Consider the following 24,538-nt stretch of genomic DNA (forward strand, 5'->3'; position numbering starts at 1 on the left):
TGAAAGGAAAGAATTTATTGCAGGACTGTATTAGACTGCATTAGGTTTAGCTAGGTGTACCTAAAAACCTTTCTCAACCCCTAAACCCATCTAAATCACCAAATCAACATATCATCAATATAGGATTACTACTTCACAGTCACAACATGCAGCTTAGGGTGTTACATACCCTGACAGTGCCACTGTATCCAGAGCCCACTTTATAGAGTCCGTCCTTGCAGAGCAAGTACAGGAAGGAGCCATCTGTCTGTAGAAGACAGCGCTCATCCTCGTCAATGGCAACCTCTTTAAGGATCCACTTGTTCATCAGGGCCGCGCGTTTGATGCCATTCCCAAACCAATCCTGGATTTGAATCTTTCCCACCAGGACAGCCTGTACACTCCTTTGTAGGGCGTTCAGTATGGTGGGCACCTGGAGAGATTTAGGAAGACACTGAAAGTGATGAAATTCAGCAGAACTCCAAACCTTTAATGTGACATAGTGGGGTGCATTTTGTGAAGTAGACCATGCACCAGGTGGGAACTGGCTTTACCTTCTTCTCATTCTGCCAGAATGCATTTTTTAACACACATTCCTTACATCCTTTATGACACACACATTGATCTCGCCATTCACACACATGCAAACAAATACACTTCACATTGTGATGATTCACAGTCCAGTCAATGGCTTAAAGATGAAGAACCAGGGAAAAAAAACACACAGGCCTACGTCTGCAGGGGATAAATGTGTGAGGCTGAACAGTCTCTCTGCAGCCTTGGCCAAGTGTAGTAATTTTTTATGTATGCAGGTAAAGGTGAAATATTTTTATAGTCACAAAACTTCCCACACAATACCATTAAGGGTTTATTGTCTAAGTTACAATAACAAAATCTGAGAGAAAGAAACAGAGAGAGGAGAGAGGACAATCTAAAGATCAAAGCCAACAGAAGACCGGCTAATTGGTGTAAGAATGCAGGCAGGGTAGAGTCAGAGATGCTTGACATTTTTCAAAACTCAATTTGTGCTGTCTAGACTCTGCCCTGAGTCTCTCTGCTCAGGGAAGGAAATGCGTGGGAGAGCCAGAGGTTACTTTATACTTCTATAATGATTTACTCTGGTGATTTAAAGCATTTCTTCTAATCTGAATGAAAAAAAAAGTAAATGGATAACAGAAATGTACACTTCCTGTTGGAGGTGGTTTAAACATAAAAACTGAAGTTTATTTGGGGATGTAAGAACAATGTCATTCCAGCTTGTGCTTCAATTGAATACATCTGAACAGGTCATAAGTACAAAAATAAGACAATTGCGTAGACAAATTGCCAAATGCAGTCTAATTGGTTTAAATTGGTTAATTACCTGTATCGTCTGGCAGGCATGGCTGCCGTTGTTGGTGAGGATGGCAGAGACAGCCTGCAAGATTTTGCCAGTGTCTCCCCAGGCCACCACGAGACTGAAGAGGCAGGCGCAGGACAGAGCAGTGATGGCCTGTCCTGTCGGGTCGTTGGGCCCTGTGCTCCGGACCGTGGTCTCCAACAACAACTGGAAAAGAGACTCTGAAAAAGCATATAAGTGGTGGGCCGATTAGACATTTGTGAAAATTGATACATGAGAGTGCTGTGTGTATATTAGGCTGAACAAAACTAATTGAAATATGTTGCAGTCCAATACAACACAGCAACTCAATACTACAGCCTAAAAATTATTATTAGATTGCAACAACGTATCTGTGACAGGAGAAAATAAAAATGGAACATTTTAAGCTTCACAAACAAAGATTTAATACTGCACTGGATTGTACACATGCACAAATTTTTAGCCTTACCCAGCACATCAGGAGGCTCAGTCTGAAAGCCCTCAGGCTGTTGTCCCTGTAGCATGTCCAACAAGGCCTGCAAGCTACGCAGGCACAGTGAGGGGTGAGAGAACCGAGTCTCTTTTATCAGCTCAAATACCCCACACAGGCCAATGCCAATGATCTGCACACACAAAGAAAGAAGCACATTTCTATGAGGTAATGAACACCAAGCTTTCATACCACAGCCTAAGTCTAGCTAGCCAAGCTGTGATGCCACTTTGTACAGCAAATAAAAATGAAACATATTGACATTGTGACAAATTGTTTTAAAAATAACCATCACTTTCCATTTTTACACTTGTTAATATTGATGATTAAAAAAAACTCTTCTTTTTTTTAAAATAAGTATTTTAAATAAAATTGACAAAAAGAATCGGCTGGATGTTTTCTTGTAATAGTAAGGCATCATCTTCCAACAGTAAAACAACCTACATTTAGCTGGGGGCTTACAGCATGTACAGTTCCTACCGCTGACTTCAACATCCATTATTGACATTTTGTACGACAGACCAGACCCACAAGAGAAGAGAGGCTAGCAAAGGATGCCATTCTCCTACTCTCAGTATGGCTAGTTAGTCAATCAAATTATTCTCCAATGTTCCCTCCTGTTTCAGTGTAGAATTTGTTTTGAAACAGTAAAATGAAAGCATCCGCATATACAGAGAAAAAGTAAATAAGATAACACACACACAACACTCACACACACACACACACACACACACAGAAAAGTGGGGCACAATTTAGTTAATTAGAGGGCATCTCTAGAGCCTAATCCTAAACTACATTGTACAATTGCTCATTTACAGTGCCCCTGCTGCCTGACTTGAATGTCAAACTAACAAGTGATTCCTCAGATTTGTTACCTTTTACAAAGTGAGCAAACGCAAATTATCCTTTACTTCTGCCATTATGCCATAGAACCCAAATCCTTTGACACACTGCCTCTTAGATGCTTTGGCGTTATCTGTCCAGCATGGCTTGCCACTACTTTTCTTCAACAGAGCAGAGATAGTCATCCTCATAGGATGGGTGTATCAAACCTCCGGTAAATTGACTCAAATTATCACAACAATAAAATGGATGAACCATACACATAAGCCCAGGGAGATGAAGGATTGTTGCATCCCTTGGATAAAGACCACAGGTTGGCTCTCATCTTGATACCAAGCGCTGCCGCCACCACCACATCAGCAGCCAATAACACTGCCTGTTCATACCTTTGGCAGCTTCACGGCTGGCTCGCGATACTCTTCCTCCTCCTCACTGTCTGAGTCGCTCTGCACCGAGCTCCTGGATGCCAGCACAAGGGAGGCCTCTCTTTGCTGCCAGTCCAGCACACAGTGCCGCACGTTGCAATAAACATTGAACGCGGAAGGGTTGCTGTGCAGCTTGATGTCCGGCACGCAGAGGGCTCCATCTAGACTCTCGGCCTGTGGAACAACAGAGAATGGAGCTGGTTAGCAAGTATGATATCATTTGTAAATTTATATAGCACTTTTCCAGTCTTAACAACTGCTCAAAGCGCTCAAATCTACAGGAAACATTCACCATTCACACACATTCATACACTGTGGCCGGGGCTGCCGTACAAGGTGCCATCTGCTCATCAGATAAACATTCACACACATTCACAATCCGATGCGCAGCACCGGGGGCAACTCGGGGTTCAGTGTCTTGCCCAAGGACACTTCAACAATGACTGCAGGGGCGGGGATCGAACCACCAACCTTCCGATTGGCATGCAACCGCTCTACCACTGAGCCACAGCCGCCCCTTTAGGGGTATGTCTTATTGTAAGGAACAGGGATTGACTGATCCAATACTGATATCGGGAAGATACCGACTCAAAAAGCTGGATCTTGTATCACAACAAGGGCTGAGCTAATTAATAAAAAAATTTGCCATTTACGTCTTTATTTTGATAGGACAGCTAGGTGAAAAAGGGGAGAGAGAAAGAGAGAGAGGAAGAAATGCAGGAATCATCACAGGTCGGATCAGAAACCCTGGACCTCTGCATCGAGGCATAAACCCGTCGGTATATGTGCACCTGCTCTACCCACTGATCCAAACTGGCCACATTCTTAAATTCTGTATATGCTATATACTGTACATTGTATCCTGGAATTTTAATTCCTTGTGTTTTGAAGATTTTTTACCAAGTCGGTAGTGCAAGTTATTGTTTAAAAAATAATAATAATAAGTACATTTAGTACATTTTTTATCTCTGTATGTATTTACACATCCTGGCTTTACAAGGAAAGTTGCCCCAGGACACTTGGCACAACATGGGACTGCAGGGCCAGGGATCAAACCACCAACCTTCCAGTTGGCTGGCGACCACTCTACCACTGGACCACAGCCACCCCAAAGGTAAAAGGTAAGTGTAGGTTCCTAAACCGTAGGGACATTGGGCGATGTTAGCCTTTCCATTTCATTTAAAGTAATATAACTGCTATAGGTTGGGGGTGTAAGACCTCAGTTGAGCACAGTTAGTGTTTACATGGTTGGTGGCATCCTCATGTTAAGTCAGTGACACATTTGTGGCATTAAAATGACTCCTCCTTTTGCTTTGACTCCTAAGAAATCGTACTTTTGTACAATGCCCCCGGCAAGTGTTTACCCATTTCAAGATCAGCTCAACACAGCTTTCACTGCTTTCACTTACAAAATGGCTTACCCGACATTTAATATAACCAATGCTGAAAAAAACGAGTTGTGTTCAAATTATACTTAAAGGAATACTTTGTCGATTTATAACCAGCTTTGTATTATAACAATGTGGTTGTGTATTAGATAGGCATCTAATACACAACTGCTTTATTTGACGTGCTCACAGTGGGAGAGTTTGTTGGTCCGTAGGTGTCTACCTTTTGAGCAAAAGTGAATTTCACAGCTTCGTTTCGCAGTTTCTGGACATGTATTTTGCCACATTGTACTGCATAGACAGCCTAGTTTTGTGAAAGTAAAACTCCGTCCAGCGGTAAAATACTTATTTAGGAGGAATCTAAATCTGAGATCTAATCTACCAAAAATTTACTATAAAACAAGCAATGAGATAAAAATGAAACAGTTGATTTTGTTTTAGTAGATAAGAAGGCAGGCAAATGACAACTGATTAACCAGCATGGCCAATTTGAGCTAATCTTTAGATGTTTTCCCCTAATAATGATTTTCTGTGGGGTTGTTCCTTATCCGAATTGAGGGTCTAAAGATAAAGATAGTCTGTCTGCATGTTTCACACGGACTATAAACGAATTGGATGTATTTTAGTTTTGGGCTAATACAAATTTGGGGTCTAAAGGTTCATCACTAGAAGTAACACTTGCACGTTGTGAGTCTACCCTCGTTTAAATATAAGTGATGTAGAACAAGAAATGAAGTACAATAAAATCATTACAGCAAAGCTTAAGTGCTTAAATTCAAACTGGCATCATGATCAGACAAACTTGATAAAGTAACTAATTGATAAGCTCTCTCCATCCCACGAAGCAAGGCTTTTGTAACTACATACAGTCCTGAGGCAACCTCTAGAGAATCCTAGTGATCGATGTGCCTCTCTTGCAGCGTTGCGCTTTTGGCATCACAATCTTAGAGGGTGATGTCATCTATTTGGGGAGAAAGGTCATTCATTCTCAGCTCAAACCAGTGGGGAGGGTATTAGCTCTCCACTCATCTAAAAGTACGGTCTACTGGTCTCTGCCTTGCTGTGAGAGTAGCGTTTGTGACCAAGTGACTGGACAGAATTCACAAAGGAGCACTTTTCCTGGAAACACAAAGATGCTACAATAACCTAAACCCATAAAGTAAGAGAAAATGAGTTTCTTGGGACATGACTGCAAAACAAAAGGGTGGAGTGGAGACCCAAATACAGCATGAACAAGCTTAGAATTTGATTTGACAGGTTTCACTACAGCAGACAGTTCCCAATTTAAAACTGAACACATCATCAGAATCTTGTCATTGAAAGGGACACTTTCAAGCTATCTCATGATACACATTAGCAAAAGCAGAAACAAATATGCAAAGCACAAAGATGTGCTGATGTTTTATGGTTTGTTATCGCTTTGTAATAGCACCAGGCCATAACCCACACATGCTGCTCATCTGATGGTTTTCTCTTGTGTTATTGTCTGCAGTTCACCGATGATTTAATGGCCATCTAAAAGCTTTATAGAAGGCCGGTATAGAGTCCCTGACCGCAGACAGCTACACGTTTTAGACTGCTGGTTTTATGGAAAAAGAAGAAAAAGGCTGTCTTTCAAAGCAGAGGCTCAAGCTGAGTGATTGTTCGTTTGCACCACCCTATCAGATGGGTCAATCGCTGTTTATTTATCTTTCAGATAAACTGATGCTTAGCGCTGTGACTCGAGTGAAACACTAATGCTAATACGTGAGAGGCAAGAACTGGGGCTACTACTATTACTCATACTTAACAACAGCAATTCATTTAAATCCAATCGATTCTTTTTAATTTGTAGTTACTCTCACCATTTTAATTATTTTTTTACAATTTTACTTGATTGACAAATATATTTTCCTATCTAATCCACATTATGTTCTCCTTCATATCCTCCTTCATTTTTGTAACGCTTGGCAAACATCTGGGGACTGAGGAGACAAGTTGCTCAAGTATAGGAATAGGAAAGTTGTCTTATTCTTGTCCAATACAGGCTTCTAGTTGCTTAACTGTCTTAGGTCTTCTTTGTTGCGTCTTCCTCTTTATGATTTGCCAAATGTTTTCTATGGGTGAAAGATCTGGACTACAGGCTGGCCATTTCAGTACCCAGATCCTTCTTCTACTCAGCCATGATGGTGTAATTGATGCAGTATTTGGTCTGGCATTGTCATGTTGGAAAATGAAAGGTCTTCCCTGAAAGTAACAACGTCATAATGGGAGCATATGCTGTGCCAGAACTTGGATATACCTTTCAGCATTGATGGTGCCTTTCCAGATGTGTAAGCTGCCCATGCGACACGCACTCATGCAACCCCATACCATCAGAGATGCAGGCTTCTGAACAGAGCGCTGATAACAACGCGGGTTGTCCTTGTCCTCTTTAGTCCGGATGACATGGCGTCCCAGTTTTCCAAAACAAACTTCAAATTTTGATTTGTTTGACCACAGAACAGTTTTCCACTTTGCCACAGTTCATTTTAAATTAGCCTTGGCCCAGAGAAAACGCCTGCGCTTCTGGATCCTGATTAGATATGGCTTCTTTTTTGACCTATAGAGTTTTAGCCAGCAACAGCGAATGGCACGGTGGATTGTGTTCACCAACAATGGTTTCTGGAAGTATTCCTGAGCCCATGTTGTGATGTCCATTATAGTAACATTCCTGTATGTGATGCAGTGCCGTCTAAGGGCCCGAAGATCACAGGAATCCAGTATGGTTTTCCGGCCTTGACTCTTACGCAAAGAGATTGTTCCAGATTCTCTGAATCATTGGATGATATTATGCACTGTAAATGATGATAACTTCAAACTCCTTGCAATTTTTCTCTGAGAAACTCCTTTCCGATATTGCTCCACTATTTTTTGGCGCAGCATTGGGGGAATTGGTGATCCTCTGCCCATTTTGACTTCTAAGAGACACTACCACGCTGAGAGGCTCTTTTTATAACCAATCATGTTGCCAATTGACCTAATGAGTTACCAATTGGTCCTCCAGCTGTTCCTTATACTGTATGAACTTTTCCAGCCTCTTATTGCTACCTGTCTCAACTTTTTTGGAATGTGTAGCTCTCATGAAATCCAAAATGAGCCAATATTTGGCATTACATTTCAAAATGTCTCACTTTCAACATTTGATATGTTATCTATATTATATTGTGAATACAATATAAGTTTATAAGATTTGTAAATTATTCCATTCCTTTTTTACTCACAATTTGTACAGTGTCCCGACTTTTTTGGAATTGGGTTTGTAACTGGTTTTAGCTGCTAGGTGGGTTGTTGATAATATCATTTAGATATGATCAAGTTTTCTGCTATTATTGTATTGAATGTATCATTTTGGACCATTAAGTAGTCATTATAATTACAGTTATAAACACATTATTCATCTGCTTGTGCACAAGACATTACATCACCATCTTCATTAGGATGACAAGTGTTTATACTCTGTCTTTTGCTCTGACTCCCCTTTTACATGCTTTTCAGCACAGAAGCAGACAAACGGGGAGAAGAGGCTTTTTCAAACCACACTCTTGTCTGATGCCTGTGAGAGAGGCGTGACAGAGCAAGAGTGAGCACAACACATACAAATACAGCATCACAGCCTGTGTAACTACCCACGTTTTTATGCCTGCCTGCCTTTCTGCTTGCCAGTCTTTTCCATTCTCGGTCTCTATAGAAGATCTTCTGCTGATCCAGGAGAACATTCACTCACTGAACAAGTCAACCTGAAGAGCATTAGCTGACGAGCACACTCTACTTTGTATTTCCTGTCTGGAATAGATTTGAGGTGAAAGATGACAAAGCAGTAGAACCTCTGTCCTTCTATGGTACTATCACATTAATCTCTCTTGCCTTTGCCTGCCAAGTAGCTGGAAAACAAATCAGTGTAATAAAATTAAGCCCAAACACTGGCTAATAATATTACAGACCAACCACAGAGCAGGCTACGCTCTCTTTCTTCAAGGTAAGTGGCAAGGAAATTAGTAAATATAATCGGAGTATATTTTGTTATCATAATTTTAATATTTCTGTTTTTGAAGATAACTAGTTAATTTATGTTGTCCAAGCAAAGGCTACCGGTAGAAACAAAAACACAACAGCATCCACTGATACAGACTAGGTTCCCTTTTTTGATGAAGGAGGTAGGCAACTGTTGCTGTGGAGACGTGGAACACATTAGGTCGCTCGGCAACAGGCCATCATGCACTAGCCAGAACCACTCCCATGTGTCTCGCTTTCTGTCTATCCACCTCTCCATGTGTGGATGGGCTTTCTGGCACCGGACCAGCCACAGCCAATGACAATACTGATTCTGCCAAACACCTTCAGGATTTCAAAGAATCTTACCTTATCTTGAATCTTACCCTCAATCTTTTAATTTAATACAGTAGGGAGTAAAACCAGCTGCAAGGATTTATCAGACAAACCTGAGGCTGTGACAGTTGCAAATTAAGTCACGATGTTCTAATTAATATAAACAGAAAACACAAAATACTACATGTAAATATTTAAATAAAAATGTTTAAGCAGTAATGTGATTGTTAACTATGACTATGCCCCACTAATAAATGTTGAGCCTATTTGTGATTTAACACTGCAACTATTAACATTATGTGGCGGTGTGTATTTTGTATCTACCGAGAGGCATATTTTACAAATATTGTAGCTGTTTAAAAACAGGGGACATTTTACAATGTAGCCTTGCTTTTACAAGCCCCCTGAACATATTTATTAAAAATGTCAACATATAAATACAGCAATTAGTAGCATCACATAGAAGAACAAGTGTAATATTGTGTAACAATTGTCAGACAATGCATATCTTACCTTTGTTCTTGATTTGACTTTTGACTTGACCCTCTGTCGCCTTTTCAGTTTCTTCTTACTTAAAGCCTTTTTACCCCTGAAACCATATAGTGATTACTCAGTATTGCAAAATATATTGTGTGCTTGGGCAATGCTTACACTCAAACACATAGCATAACATTTAAGACATATTGGTTCATCTGATCAAAATCTTTATTACAAACATGAGAATGAGAGGTAAATGGGATGTAAAGCCTTGTCGTCAACACCTTAAACCAGCAAGAAAAAAACAAATCATTCATCCTTTCACTTGTTAAGAACAGCCAGTAAAATCTTGAATCTATTTCAGGTGTCTTTAACGGCAATCTCCCTTTTACTTTCAGCCTACATCTTCATCTTATACAGCTGGCAAAGTTTATTTCAGTATACCATTCAGATGTGTGTAGCAGGTGTCACCAGATTCAGCGTCACTTGTCTTGACAAAACACGCAGGAGTTTGGTTCTGTAGAAATTCCCTTGTTGATGCTTTTGAACTCTCTATGAAATTCATGTTTTGCTTTGGCTTTTTATGATCTATTTTAAAACAGGTGGCCCACGACAAGTGATAGAACCAAAATTAGAATTACTATTACTAAGAAAAGAAAGCCACTGCAAGAATAAGTAAAAACGTATTACTCACTACTAAATGCAGAAAAGCCATACATCTTAAATTGCCTGTTTTAAACGGGTTGATAGAAAGACTCAACTATACATATTTTATGTTTTGTTTCACTAGGAAATTCTGTTCTATTACAAAAAGAGTGCAGCTCAATATTGATTTCTAATAGCTTTTCATCAAAGAAAAGTAGCTTCAAAGTCTGCAACCCGTTGAGCACACAGTGACACGCTTGGTATTATTAGACTACTCATGAAAATCACAAACTAAAATCAGTCCGACAAAAATGTCTATCTGATATTTTCAATGTTATGTAAATATCAGCAAATCCACAAGAGAGAAAAAATACTAACTGGTTCGAGCTTTAAGGTGCTAAAACAGGTGTGAATCTCTTGAGTACAATCTGCACCTTACAATACAAGCAACATATTTCACAATAAGATAAACAAATTGAGATAAACGTCACATAAGATGGTAGTTCAAAACAACAACATGGATAGGTTGAAACAATAATTGTTGTTGTTTTTTGGTTCATTTGTATAGACCTATAAATTCAGAAGTTGGTTATAAAAACAGCATGTTAATGTAATGTGTATACTTTATTAATCCGGCAAGGGGAAAGACACTTCAACCGAATATTGCCCCATGCTTAAAGCAGGTATTGCATGGAGAGGAATGTGAGAATAACAATTCAGTTTGTGAGGAAGGGTGCTGCAATGATCCAGCTACTCAGTCTACAATCTGACTGATTGAATGACGTAACTGTATTACTCGCTTATGCCAGAAAAGCAAATGAGTTCATTCAATTCCTAACACATTCACACCCATACCTATCTAGCTAACGTTAATGTTTTAGGCCATGTTGTGTAAGAGAGAAATTTGCTCTATTTATTTTGTGTTTAAATGTGGTGATTATCAGCTCCAGGTTTCCTGACAAATAAACCGCCGGGTTTAGCGCTACGTTACGTTAAGATAACCTGGGGAAGGCTGATGCTCCAACGTTAGTAAACGTTAGCTAGCTAGCAATCGAAACAGTGACGCCATTGGGCCTAGATACACACAGCTCACTACATCAAATTATATCAAATGACTAACGTTTGGTAAAGTAGAATATATGCTGACAACGCAAGCGAGTGATAAAAAATGCTTAACAAAATTAAAGTATTACACGAGCAGTGGGTTTGTTTACATTTCGCTGGCTATTCCTCAAAACAAATTGATTTCGGATATAAGCCGAGAAGGCATTGTTTCCAGTTGTTATGGCCCAGGTGGGTAATGCTTAAATTCAGTGACAATGTGTCAATGTTTTGGCGACAACATGTCCCGAGGACACGGGATGCAAACAACTCGAGCGAGGGTGAACTAACGTTAGCTTAGCTAGCTGCAAGCTAGGGAACTCGAACCCAAAATGCTACATAGCAAGCAGACCCCTTCAAGGGGGTGCACCCACATTATGGAGCTTCTGGTACATTGTTTTTAGTTAAACAACTTGTATGGCAAATTTCGACCACCTCAATATCCATAAATCCCAATTAACTTAGATGTAGCTGATGTTAACCGATGTAACGTTACCGCTAGGCAAGGGATAATGTTAGCCTACTCTCGTTAGCTCAGTTAGCCCCACAAATGACAGACCAGCCTCTGCGATATTCACTCACCTTCCTTGATTTATCCCTTGCTCTTTATCATTGATAGCGGTGGTATAGATCCGTCTGTATCTCTCGGCCAGAGCTCGCCCTGACAGTAAAAGCTGGTACCGAGTCCGACAATCCGACTGGGCTCCAGGAGTTGGACAAGAACCCATTCCTGGACCGATGGTGGAGTGATCGGCTCCTGCTCCAGAAATGACCCTGACACCCAGCCCCATCGACGGCGATGAGGAAGGCAGAATCCCTCCACCGGCGGCCGCTGCCACAGCAGCACACATCATCGTTTAGGAGAACAATTCATATATCACACAAAAGATACCACAATGTAGACAATAAATATCCGTCACATGCAATCCAGTAGTCGTAAAATCCGGCTCATGTCACATTATTTGTCCATTGCAGGTAGCAGAAATACCACAATTAGCATCCACGGTCCCCAGTTAATATAAGCGCAAATTGTAGTCTATCTGGTGGTACAACTACAACGTACGGTCTTCCGATCCCGGCCACAGCGTCAACGCGGTGCTTGTCTCCTGAAAATATATATCCTCAAGCCATTACAAATGTTCTTGTAAAATACCAGAAGCGGCAACGTTAATTTCCAAAAAACGCTTTTTCGTGTTTTGGTTTCATACGTTCCTTGAATATTTCTTGACCCCAGAGAGGCAGCACCCTCAGTTGGGCTGCCATCTTAGCTCCATCATCCCTCCCCTCCCTGGCTGAGTGTTGCGTCGCTAGCATGCCGGGATATTTTCATACGAGTAAAACTGGGCGATGCTATCATAGATTATGATCAATTACGTCCCGGTATATGCAGCCTTTGGTAATTTCTGAACACATATCAGCAATCGTAGAAGGGATATAACGCGTGATTGGTAGATAATTCAGGGCCCCTCCCAGTTTGATCTAAAATTCTCACACTTAAATACTTTTAAAGCGATTAAATGCTGTGTTGCCCGCAGAAAAAAACACTGAAGTTCCAGGTTGACCTTTAAAAACAGTGTTACATTTTGTTGAGACTTGTTGACTTTATAGCTCATAATTTATTCTCTGCTATTATCATTTACAATCCATTTACAACTGTTCCATAAATATCTCAATGTTAAAAAAAACTAAGTATCACGTGTTCTTTGAGAGGCTGGAGGTCCAATTGAGAATTAACAAAAAGTTTAATGAAATAGCATGATGAAGATGATATGACAAAGACAATAAGACAAAACACCACAGTAGCTGACAGTGGTCTGACAACACGTCCCTCTTCAGAGACATTGCGAACAGCCCGGAATCATTACATTCCCTGCACCTGGGGGCGGTTCCTATTCACCAGGTGTATACCAGGTGACCCATTGTCATTGGTCCGTCGTTGGCATGGTAATATGTTGAGGGCATCTCAGTGGCTGTCTTTGCTGCCTGAGAAAAGTAGGGGTCACACCTCTAACATGGACATTGGGGGTTTCTCCCTGACACAGATCAAAAGGTTCTATCATGTAAATGAGAAATTCTAACAAAAATACAGTTAATCAGCATTCTATTGTCTTAGCCTAGTTTAAGACAGCAGGGGGTTCGGATACAGAAGGTTACTTCCGGTTGTGAAGCAAAAGGCTTCTTTCTATATGTTAAATGCCAGACCAGATTATCAACTTTTAGAAGATTGGGTTAGTGTTAAGTAGTGGAATGCTAGTTAAGGCTATCAGTATTGGATCAATCTGGCGGCAGAATACAGGCCTACATAAAACAGAAATACATTGTTTACAGAACATTGTTTTTAACTTTTTAAAATACAACAGTATTGCACTTCCCTCTCCAGTGACCACTGCAAAACTGTGAAATGTTATCATTTGCTCTCTCATTTACCTTCTCAAACAACTCATGATGTCTTGACTCAAGTGAAGTTTTGAACAACAATTGCAGCCATCCTTTGATTAGATAAGTGGTAGCCTACAGTGGTCTTCTTCACTGATCAGGCCCCAGCTGAGGCCTAACATACTCTTTTAATCTAGCTGCAGCATAATATGCTAATTTTTATTAATATACATGATGTGGTTCACAGTTGGCAAGATAGCAGATGCATCGAAAATGTCTTTATCGATGCCTAAGAATTGCACGGTTTGTACATTTCTATTATACTGAATTTCCCTGATGTCAAAGTATTATTATTATTATTATTATTTAATGGCATATTTTTAAAAAGGTTGTATAAATGTATGCATGTGTGGATGTGCATGCACATTTATGGAGAGAAAGGTAGCGATAAATAGAGAAAGATATTTACACAGGCCCTAGTGGTGCCTCATTGGCTGCCAGGCATTGCAAGGGCCCAATGAAAAGAGAAGGAATGGTCTAAGGTCTCTTCTCATAGCAACCCAGGAAGCATTCAGATACTATCATGCACAGTATCAGAGTGCCAGCATGCATCAATGATGAAAACTGACTCTTAAGAATAAGAGAAGAATTTACTTTCATAAAACGAAGGGATTTCAGTATGAAGTATTGGAAGTGAACAGCAGCTCCATTGAAGTGTAATGTTAAAGGTCCATTGTTGACACAGGAACACAAACTGCTGACATTTGTTTGCCCTACCTTCCTAGTGATTTTTAGGGAGAAGGTTATGAAAAGATTTGGCATTGATTTGTGTTGCCTGAAGATGCAGCCATATTCAGAGGCTGCTCATTTAATCCCTGGTTGCCTCAGATGTGCCCTGTTATAAAAAGAGGGCCAAGAAGTTGCCATAGGTCAGGCAAGAGTGTCACAAGCTTGAGCTGAGATGGCAGAGATCCAATTGCTATACCCACATCCTGGAAGTTCAGAGAGGTTGTTGGTTGTTGTTGTTGTTGTGCATCCATAAAGAAGGCAAGAGAATAGAATTTTTTTGTAGTTATTTTGTTACTTAAAGTTACTGTTATATGCCTTCAATTTACTGAGCATGTTACTAGCTCAGTTAGAATGAACATTGTTGATATTATTGTGAATCCTTTAAAATGTGATAATCAGCAGTGCTTGTTAATGTTTATACATATATTTCTTTCTATTAAAGATTTGCCTCAGCCTGTTGACATTTGGCCTAGTAGTTTGACCAGTGTGGAGTAGTCTGCATTCCTTTCGTGCTGTCATCATGACTAGGAGTTTACCTCAGTATCATGTTGTCACACCCCTGCATGCTATGCACCTTTTATATCTTTATCATACAAAACAAGGCACTCCCAATGAGAAAGTTCACAGTCACAGACAGTATGAGATTTCAAGTCTGATTGTCACTTGCATTTTATGGGCACTCTCGTGTCAGGGAACTCTAAACTAAATATCCCATAACTGTCACAAAGTCTTTATTGATACAATTATACATACATTATATGAAATACCATTTAGTCTATCTATAGTTTCAGTGCCTACAGCTGTGTTGAGACCTGCTACGGCATCAGAAGCCACTTGTGGGATTTGTGCCCAGCTATACTTTTGTGATGGGACTGTGAAGGTGTGAGTTATTTATTTATCAGACCTGAGTCTGAATGATAATAAATCACATAACCTGAGAATGAAAATCAAGCTAAAATCCACTTTCCTTTCGGTAATTTTATTAGCATACATTCTATGTGTAAAAAGCTACGAACACTGCCAGCCAAGTATTGTATTGAAGTAAAATCATTTAAAAATAAAATTTAAACGAAATTTAATGTCAGTTACTTTAATTTATGCATTGAAATAGTGATAATTTCCATTTATTTCAAGGCTGTAGAAGGTCAAAGAAGCAAGTAACTCCCACACACCCACATTGCAGTTTTGCTTCCTTGACAGCTGAAGTTGAATTGCAGGTCCTTCAGCTCTCCACCCAAGTCCTCCTTTTTTCAACCTACAGACAGTCAAAGAATGAATAAGGCATGGTGATGACGGAAAGAGAAAAAAAGTGAGTGTGTGTGTGAGAGAAAGAGTATTCTTTGATTGTTGTCTGAAGCCACACCCTTGGGTGGCTTTGGAATCTCCTCCCTTAAGGTTAAAAGCAGAAGGAATGACAAGGGTGTGATTGCAAACTGTAACAGACAGGTGTTAAGACCTAAGCTATTGTAAGAGTGTATTTTAACTGTCAAACAAGTAACAAAACCGTCTGTGAAGGTACGTACTGCTTCTCTTTATGAATACGTTGTCAGTTTCAGGATTACACTAATATTTTTGTATAATGATATTTTAGTTGAAATGCAGTGTGCTTAAAAATTGTGATGATTTTGTGTGTGATACAGAGTTATTTAAGACAAATGTGCAATCATTCTGGATGAATTGAAACACAATCATGTTGTAAATTATGTGATGATGTTCTATTACACAAATTACTTTTTGAATGACTTTACTTTGAGGATGGAAATGCAAGTCTTACTGATAATGGGAATACATCAAACAAACATGCGCACACAGGATTTTATGTCTAAGCTTGTTGTTAACTCGTATTAAGCTTAACATTAACCTTTTAACAAGAACACTGATGGTAACTGATTTCAGAACCAGTGTGTTATTGGACACTACAGTTGGATCACGACTGTTTAATCCTTCAATTTAGTTTTAGAGTTTATATTTGTTTTTGTTTCATAAATCTCAACAGAAAGTTTAAAGACACATTCTGTTTTAGCATTTTACCTCAAGACATCTGATACTGCCAACTACTTCAAACAAGCCAAAATAATATAGACAAACCCTACACTAAACACAGTGTTTTTGAATTAATGGCACACACAGTTGATTGTGCAACAAATGTTCAAATTCCAGTTACAGTATAACTACCCTCACAGCTGTAAATATCTGCCTTAAGGTTCCTGATATGGAAGGCTTGTGCTCGAGCGTGCATTCAGTCAAAAGGGCAAGGTCTTTATAATGAATAGCTAAAAGCATGTCACCGGAAGCCCCTCTGTTTTGCTGACAATATTGTGTTGGAAGAAGGTGTGGTATAGGGTGGGTGTGACTTCATACGCAGATCAAGACAAACCAGTTTAGGTGCTTAATGATATGAACAGGGTGGAGCAGCTTATGTTGATATATGTTAGGAACAGTGACAAACTCGGCATGAAATGCTCACAAAAGCAGCCTAACGCAAAAGTGTCTAAGAGGGAAAAAAATACAGAAATATACTGTTGATTAAAGCATTGATTCATATGCTTGTATAGTGATCTCAGGTGAAATTGCATGCACTGTATTTGAAAGGTCTCACAGTACCACCTAGTGGTTAATGTACTGTGTCGTTTCATTATGTAATGATTTTCTTCTTGCTCTTTCACTTACAGCTGAAGTAACAAAATGAGCAGGTATTCTTCCAGTAAGTATATAGAATTGTCACATTCACATTTTCATGAAGATAAGTGCAAGACAACGAAGATGACTAAACACGCTGATAATAAGACAAAATGTAAACAGTAAAACAATTTGAGACTAATGTGCATGAGAAATAGAAATGATGAAAAATGAAAAAAACAAATAAAACTGATTAAAAAACAACGTAGTATTGAGACTGTGCTGAAAATGAGAGCACACATCTGAATCAAAAAGAAATGTAAAGGAATGAAATTCAAGGAAAAAAAAAAAATGGAATATAATTATTAAAACCCTGAAATGTATTTTTGGCCATGCGATTGTTCAGTACCGAGTCTGAAAGGTACAATGTACGTGTCAAAGTAACATTTTGTAGATGTTTAGACAAATGAACAATTAAAAACAGTATTAAATAATAACTGTTCACAAATGTATCCATTCAGCTATTCTCACTTTCCACAAACATTTAAGTTTGCAAATTGTTGTTGCAAAGACACATGTCAATGAGTCATAACTTATAGGCTGTACTGTGTTAAATTAAGTCAGTATAAGTCTTTACCAGGCTCACAATGTGTGTGACTGCTTTGAAAATGTTAGTGGGAGACACTCAACTTTTCCTTGTCTTGTGTATACAGCAGTCAAGAGCACCTCTCTCCTGAAAGACAACAGCTGGATCAAAAAAGTGGATGATGAGGATGAAAACATTGAGTAAGTCGTGCAAACATAATGGCTGAAACACAGCTGTAATGTTCCACACTGGAAACACACATACACACCTAGGAACTACATTTTGTTGCTATGCACTTGTGACATGTGCAATGACAATACTTTTTTATTGAATTGAAATTGCTAGGTGTGATTTGTAGTTCATATCTTAGTTTACCTTCATCTTTAAAAAAGTGTCATTTTCCATTCCTTTTGCCGGCTGCAGTGTTGAGTCATCTTTGGTAGTATGGGTTAATTAATTTGTGATCCTTTTTTCCTCCTTCAGCCGCGATTTAAACTTTGGCAAATCTGTTCTAGGCCAGCACCCGACTGATGGAACTCCTGCAGGGTAAAATAAACATTAAAACCTTTACTCAAATAAAGGACATAAAATTGTAAACTATAATTTACTATGGCGAGTGGGAGTAATTTAAATTATACTTTGAGTTATTAATCAATTTACTTAATATAATTGATTGTCCTTTGCTCATAGTTCAGAGAGTGAAGAAATAAAAACCACCAGAACTACAAGCAATTCAACATCTGTGCAGGCTCTCTCCAAGAGGTCTGATTTTATAAACATCATGTTAGCAGTTGTTGTTTTTTTATACTTAAATGAGCAGAAGCTTTGATTGTAATTTCTGTCATTGCAGATTCAGCGGCAGTCAGGATGAGCTGAGGAGCAGGTTGGTACAGTATTTATTCAGTATTTTTCCTGTGCAGACACACAGTGCGGCACTGAAGCACTGTTAACTTGTGCTCCAGTCCTTCATCCAAGTCAAGGGATTTTCAGCAGGCTGCTTTTAGTAATTTTAACCGGAACTATGGCTAAATAACGCTTCTCTTTCAGTAACAACACCTTCCCTTCCAGTAAGAGTTCATCCTCCTACACCAAAAGGTAGATTTTGGCCTTACTTTTCACCTTACAGTTTAACTTAAACTGTAAATTTAAAAAAGTATTGAAACAGTATTTTTGTAACACTGTTAATTTGTCCTCCAACCCGTTGTCCAAGTCAAAGCACTTACAGTAACTTTAACCAGAACTGTAGCTAAGTAATGCTTCTTTCTAGCAGCAAGCTCCTTTCCAGCAAGACTTGATCATTTGTCATTTTTATGATAATACAACAAAGGATTCAATATCTAACTATTCTGTATAATAACAATCTTCCTATTTGTTGCAGCACATACTCAACCCTGAAGTCAGATTCTCCCAGCAGGTATATAAATGCAAAAATCAATAGAGAACAATAAATAGAATGTGTAATTTTGTATTTATTTATCGTCAAGACAGCACCACATCCACAACAGATATTTGCACCAAAACAAAAATAAAAATACAACTATTTATTAGTATTTTTTAAAGTTTGATCTGATTGTTATGTTTCTTTTCCTTTAGCACCAGAACTACCTCGGTCTCCAAGGACGGCACAACCACTGAGACCACCACCACCACCACCAGTCTTAGGTAGAGAACATTAGTGCATTAATATGTATCACCTTATCACACATTGAGTCTGTGTCAGTGTAAAGACAACTTAGTTCTCTTGCAGATCCCCTGTGATAAAAGGTTCCACCAAGACTGAGACGTTCACTGAGCGGGTCAAGTCTTCAAGCAAGGGGTAAAAATATACTATATTAATCAGTGCTGGAAGAAGAACAGTATGCCCAAGTCCTTTACTTAAGCAAAAGTACCAGTAGACAAAAATGGAAAAATACTTGCTTACAAAAAACAAGTCTTGCATTCAAAACTTTACGTATCATCATCAAAATCCTTCTGTAAGTTATTAAAGTACCTGTTCTGAAGGAAAATAGCCCTGCATGTTATATTTTTATATTGTAGGCTTTCAAAGTGCCAGTGGTGAAAAGTGGCATTCATGTACTAAAAACTATTTTTAAAATATTAATCTAAGAAATTTCTAACACTGTCAGATCAATGTAATGGAGTAAAAAGTATAAATATATTTTTACGTTGAAATGCAGAGGAATTGAAGTATAAAGTAGATCAACTTGTTCTACATCTATATGTCACCAAAAATGTATTAAATGACAGTACAATTTAAATTTATTTGTTTTACATCACATACAACTTAACCTGTATTTCTGTGCAGTGCGGAGGACAAACTTTACAACACACTCATCCCCTCGTCGATCAAGGGGGATTTATCATCCATAGACAGGTGAGATTTTTTAGTTATTAAACCTAAAAAATAAATTACATTGATCATGTTGCCATGGAATCAATAATTATGTACTGTAATAAGGTATGCTCTCTTTCTTACATCAGAAAAACTGTCTCCACGACTGAGATTGTGACAGTTAAAAGCAGCGAGTTAAAGTGAGTTTCATCCCATAGTCTGTTCAATGCAGGGAAGGCTGCATAATATCTTAGCGACATTATATTCAAGATAGCCAGATGAAAATACTCAAATGCTTATTAGCATGCTACTGAAAATAAATCCCCACAAATGCACTATTTAATACTGTTTGAGGAATGCTTTCTAAAGTCTACAATGCCCAACTGATTAAGAAAATGATTGTATTTTTCCCCTAACAAATTCAATTATATCAATTGGGTTGGGGATGGAGTAAGGGACTAATTTTGGTCTTGTCTTTAAAACTTTGACTTCAATAAGGTTTTAATCCTCTACTGTAATGTCACTGAGCCCTTAATGAACTTTCATCTCTATCTCTAGAAACATTTAGGCTAATTAGAGGTGTGTGACTGGTGTGTGACTGTAGGCCTATAATGGGGTTTTGCAAAGCCCGATGGTGCCCCTTACAGTGTCTCTGTGCCAGGATAACAATAGATATAATAATCACTTTTTGTACTATTATATAGGTTTCTTTTTTCCACCAAAGGGAGACTATGTAACTTTTGAAAGAACAGATAACAGACTATTCATCTTAGAAAAGAAAAGTTGAATTCATAAGCAATAAAAAGTACCCTTTTTATTAATCAAGACAAATCTACTCACTTACAATGTACACTGTATTTCTGTGCAGTGCGGAGGACAAACTTATCCCCTCATCGATCAAGAGTGACTTCTTACCCATAGACAGGTGATATTTTCAGTCATCAAACCTAAAAATGAATTACATTCATAATAATGCCAGAAAATCAATAATTTTATCCTGCAATAAGGTATGTTTTCTTCCTCACAGCAAAACATCTATCTCCAGTACTAAGACTGTGACAGTCAAAAGCAGCACTAATGGGTAAGTCATTGCAGACTAACATTTACACAGTACCCCTACATTAATTACCAGACAGATAAAATAAAAATTTGTCTTGTTCCGTTTGTTTGTTTTTCCAGAAATGGTGTTGAAACTACAACCACGACAAAGACTTCCTCTGCGTAAGATAAACCTTTATCAATCATTTGTTTGAAAAAAATATGCTTTTGCACTTATAATCTCCATATATTCACAATATTTTTGTCTTTACAGAGCCGAGGATGACTTGTATGACACCCTCCTGCCGAGATCCATTACATCTGCATCTAATCTGTCTTCTTCTGTCAGGTGAGTTGTCTCAGTGAATAACCTTTCGAAAAACACAACCTTTTTATCATCCCGTTATTTAAATGATTACATTGTCATTGTGTCAGCAGCAGCAACAATAGCAGCAGCAGCATCACAAAGAGAGAGATCATCACAGTGGAGAGCAGCAAAGGGTGAGTGCTGGTTTTGAATAGCTGATATAGTGCAATGGTTCTTTGCATAATATAGTTATCCCAGTTTCTTAATACATTGTCCTTTGTGCTATTTAGAGGAGAAACCCCAACTCTCTCATCTTCATCCTCCAAAAGCAAAACCACCAGGTAAACATGCTGACTACAAGGGATGACTAAACTAACAGTATGATGGATAATTTGTTGTCAATGTCATATCCAAAATTTGTAACTTAGATTTGAGCTCTCAACTGATTTTGTAATGCACATAAAAATACTATTTAATCAACATAATTTTTTTTTTTTACTGTGACTCAAATATGATATTGCTAAAGTTTTTATTATGCTGAACACAGTTCCATTTCAAAGGTCTATGGGAGGTTAATAGGAGAGGGGTTAGTTAGACTATATTTTGTTTAAATGCTAAAAGTTAGCATTAAGGTTTCTCTGTGAGCAAATAAGCTAGCAGCATTCTGACGCGTTGCTTTCCGTTCATTATGAAAACATGACATCATGTTTTAATGTGGGTCAGATATATTGAAATTTGTATGTTTTACTCGTTTTTACACATCAACTACTTTGGCACAATGGTACTTTGAGCTAAATGCTAACATCAGCGTGCTAACATACTCAGAATGACAAAGCTAATGTGCTGATGTTAAGCAGGTATAATGTTTGGCTTGTACACAATCAAAATGTACTGTTAGCATGCTAACTACTGCTAATTAGCACAAAATATACCAAAAGGCTGATGGGATTGTCATACGTTTTAAAAGTATTTATAACATTGTGTCTGCCTCTTTAACACACAGCTACAGCTCGTACACTGATGATCTTCCCTCCACCCGCACCACCTCCTACACCATTAGCACCAAGCCCAGGTAATCATTTGACTATTATCAACATTTTGCACCATCAAACACACACCTTTTGCATGGGTGTCTCTGCCTAAACAAGGAGTTGAAAATGGGCCTGCAGTTTGCTGTTATCCCTAATCTGTTCTGTATTTACACACAGTGACGACTACGGTGACCGTCAAAGCTTCTCTTACTCCAGACCAGACTCTAGGTACATCATTATTTTTCTTCTTATTCTCTCTGTGTGTACAGACAGTAAGTAACATTCTAAATCTCACATGTCATATGTGGTTCATTTTGTCTTTGTATAGTTATGAGTACAGCGGTATCACCAGTCCCACTGTCTACAGCTCATACAGGAGCAGCAGGTATTCAATTATATTAAATATGGCTGGGTTTGAAATTGTTGGACATATGGGAGTGAAGAAAGACCCTCGAAACTGATCTGTGTTACTCTCACAGCAGGTCAGAGGACATGGTAGATTCAATCTACCGCGAATCCTCAATGAAGAGTGTCTATGCAGCTCCTAAGAGGTAGGAATTTTCATGGCGATCCATCCAAAAGTTGTTAAGACATTTAAATTAAAACCACAAATGTGCCTAAACTGCTTGTCGCGCCAGAGGTAAAGTCAGGGGATCACCACAGTTATTAGGATTCCTCCCCTAGGGACCATGAATGTTTGTACTGAACTTTGTGCCATTCCATTCAATAGTTATCATCCAATATAAACCTGCTGGTGGTGGGAAAAAAAGCTTTTTCCTAGAGGTTTCAACCCCCATATACATTATGAAGCACTGGCTAAGATTACTTTTTTGCCAAACTACTGTTTCTAATGTGAAGAATAAGCTTAGACATAGATCAATACTTTTAGACACACTGTTAAAATATTTTATCAACTTCTGTCCCATACAGGGCTGTGCTTGAAAAAGACCTGTGCAGTTACTGCCGTAATCCCTTCTCTGGTGATGCAAAAATGGTCCTGGATGACATGAATATCAACTGCCACGCCTCCTGCTTTAAAGTTAGTTTTTTTTATAGAAGTCAGCAACAAGTACTGGTTGAAGACAAAGTATTTAGATGCTTTATATAAGTAAAAAGTAGCAATACCACACTGTAAACATACTCCATTACTATATACTCTACCATCATTAATTTAAATATTTACGTTTTCTGTGAAATTGTCATCAGTTTCTAGAGTTGGGGGTGATTCCAAAATTAATTAGACCAATTGAAAATACCTGTGTGGGTTCAATTTCACTAATTAAATGTATTTTTAATTAAAGTAACAAGTCAGATGTCAGATGTAAGGGAGTAAGCGGCATTTTCTTTCTCTATTAGGGAATTTTAAAACTGCATAAAATGGAAATACTTAGGTTAATAGTCCATGAGTAAATGTAATTTACATTCAACACTGGCAACATGATGTGGACTGTGGGTATCTCTTTCCTCTGTCTTCATTTTGTTCTTGTTTTGGCAGTGTGAGGTGTGTAACAGCAATCTCGGTAATATGAAAGCTGGGGACAGCATGTGGATCTACAAACGAATGGTGCACTGTGAGAGCTGCTTTGAGGTCACCAGAGGTAAATAAAAAAATAAAATAAAAAGAATGAAAAAGAATGAGAAAGGTTAAGGTCATATGTATATATATATATATATATATATATATATAATATTTGCTGAAAAAAACACCTTGAATTAAACAGGTAATATTCTTATTTTTATTCCACAGACAAATGGCGACGCTGAGTTTCTCCTAAGCTTGGAGATCCACATCATTACAGATAAAATGGAGATTACTGTTTATCAATATGTTTTGGGTGACATGGGTTTTCTTTATCTAGGTGTTTTGAAAAAGGACACATTATGAATGAATATAACGTTTTTAGTATCATGCACACACCGTTTCAGCTATCTGTAACTGTGTTGTTGACATCATAATATTCCTGTCTCTGTATTTACCTCTTTTTCAGAAATATGAGATAGCTCTTCTAATATTGTCTTTTAGTCTGAAGCCTTTAAGGGGACTATTGAAATATATTTGGAGAAATTGAAATTAAGATATTTAGGGCCGGGTGCTTTTTCTGTGTGCAATAAATACAATCAATATAGCTTTATCTTACTGTGCCAGTTCATTTATTTGCCCTGTTCTTTGTTCATCATTGTTTATGCATATGATGAATAGTGATCTGAGGTACGTTTTATTTCTTTTTATTGTCTTGAAATGTGCCATTTAAACTGCAGTGTAATTAATTTGAATAAAGTAAATAACAAACTGTAAAAAAATTAAATACTACTAACTGAATTGAAATTATACAGCAATAAATTGGTAATGACTTTATATTAATCAAATAATGTATACCTATTATTATTTTAATAGATTGTACATC

The 24,538-nt window shown here is 38.3% G+C and overlaps 2 protein-coding genes across 30 annotated transcripts in view; one reads left to right on the top strand and one right to left on the bottom strand.

Annotated features, from left to right (window-relative positions):
- Window positions 1-12,364, bottom strand: part of mycbp2 (MYC binding protein 2) — a 68,558-nt gene extending 56,194 nt beyond the window's left edge. For 15 of the 23 annotated variants that reach the window (XM_034886387.1, XM_034886383.1, XM_034886401.1 and 12 more), the window contains exons 1-6: window positions 11,638-12,363; window positions 9,346-9,421; window positions 3,059-3,271; window positions 1,809-1,962; window positions 1,343-1,539; window positions 170-412 (exon numbers count right to left, since the gene is read on the bottom strand). In XM_034886387.1, the coding sequence (XP_034742278.1) occupies window positions 170-412; window positions 1,343-1,539; window positions 1,809-1,962; window positions 3,059-3,271; window positions 9,346-9,421; window positions 11,638-11,909 (1,155 nt within the window). In that variant the 5' untranslated portion in view covers window positions 11,910-12,363. Of the gene's footprint in view, window positions 1-169; window positions 413-1,342; window positions 1,540-1,808; window positions 1,963-3,058; window positions 3,272-9,345; window positions 9,422-11,637 lie in introns of all 23 variants that reach the window. The other 8 variants (XM_034886381.1, XM_034886386.1, XM_034886385.1 and 5 more) reach the window with 3 other exon arrangements.
- A 3,106-nt stretch (window positions 12,365-15,470) lies between these two features.
- Window positions 15,471-24,434, top strand: scel (sciellin). 7 transcript variants are annotated; one of them, XM_034885733.1, is made up of 23 exons: window positions 15,471-15,735; window positions 16,893-16,924; window positions 17,553-17,625; window positions 17,909-17,971; window positions 18,116-18,187; window positions 18,276-18,308; window positions 18,473-18,520; window positions 18,804-18,839; window positions 19,019-19,087; window positions 19,173-19,241; window positions 19,731-19,799; window positions 20,785-20,838; window positions 20,937-20,978; window positions 21,070-21,144; window positions 21,231-21,296; window positions 21,393-21,443; window positions 22,106-22,174; window positions 22,311-22,361; window positions 22,462-22,518; window positions 22,613-22,684; window positions 23,064-23,172; window positions 23,629-23,731; window positions 23,881-24,434. In XM_034885733.1, exons 2-23 carry the CDS (start codon window positions 16,906-16,908, stop codon window positions 23,895-23,897), a joined length of 1,317 nt encoding a protein of 438 aa, XP_034741624.1. In that variant the 5' UTR covers window positions 15,471-15,735; window positions 16,893-16,905; the 3' UTR covers window positions 23,898-24,434. The 7 variants fall into 7 exon arrangements, with proteins under 7 accessions (XP_034741624.1, XP_034741626.1, XP_034741628.1 ...); XM_034885735.1 differs by having other exon boundaries at window positions 18,476-18,520; XM_034885734.1 differs by having other exon boundaries at window positions 15,472-15,735; window positions 21,234-21,296.
- The last annotated feature ends 104 nt before the right edge of the window (window positions 24,435-24,538 follow it).

The sequence above is a fragment of the Etheostoma cragini genome, chromosome 11 (assembly GCF_013103735.1).
Source record: "Etheostoma cragini isolate CJK2018 chromosome 11, CSU_Ecrag_1.0, whole genome shotgun sequence".
NCBI classification, from domain to species: Eukaryota; Metazoa; Chordata; class Actinopteri; order Perciformes; family Percidae; genus Etheostoma; species Etheostoma cragini.

Excerpts from the sequence above, each read along its gene's own strand:
- scel (XM_034885733.1), top strand. Across the intron at positions 18,840-19,018 it reads AAGTCAGATTCTCCCAGCAG|CACCAGAACTACCTCGGTCT; the intron begins GTATATAAATGC and ends CTTTTCCTTTAG. Across the intron at positions 22,362-22,461 it reads TACTCCAGACCAGACTCTAG|TTATGAGTACAGCGGTATCA; the intron begins GTACATCATTAT and ends GTCTTTGTATAG.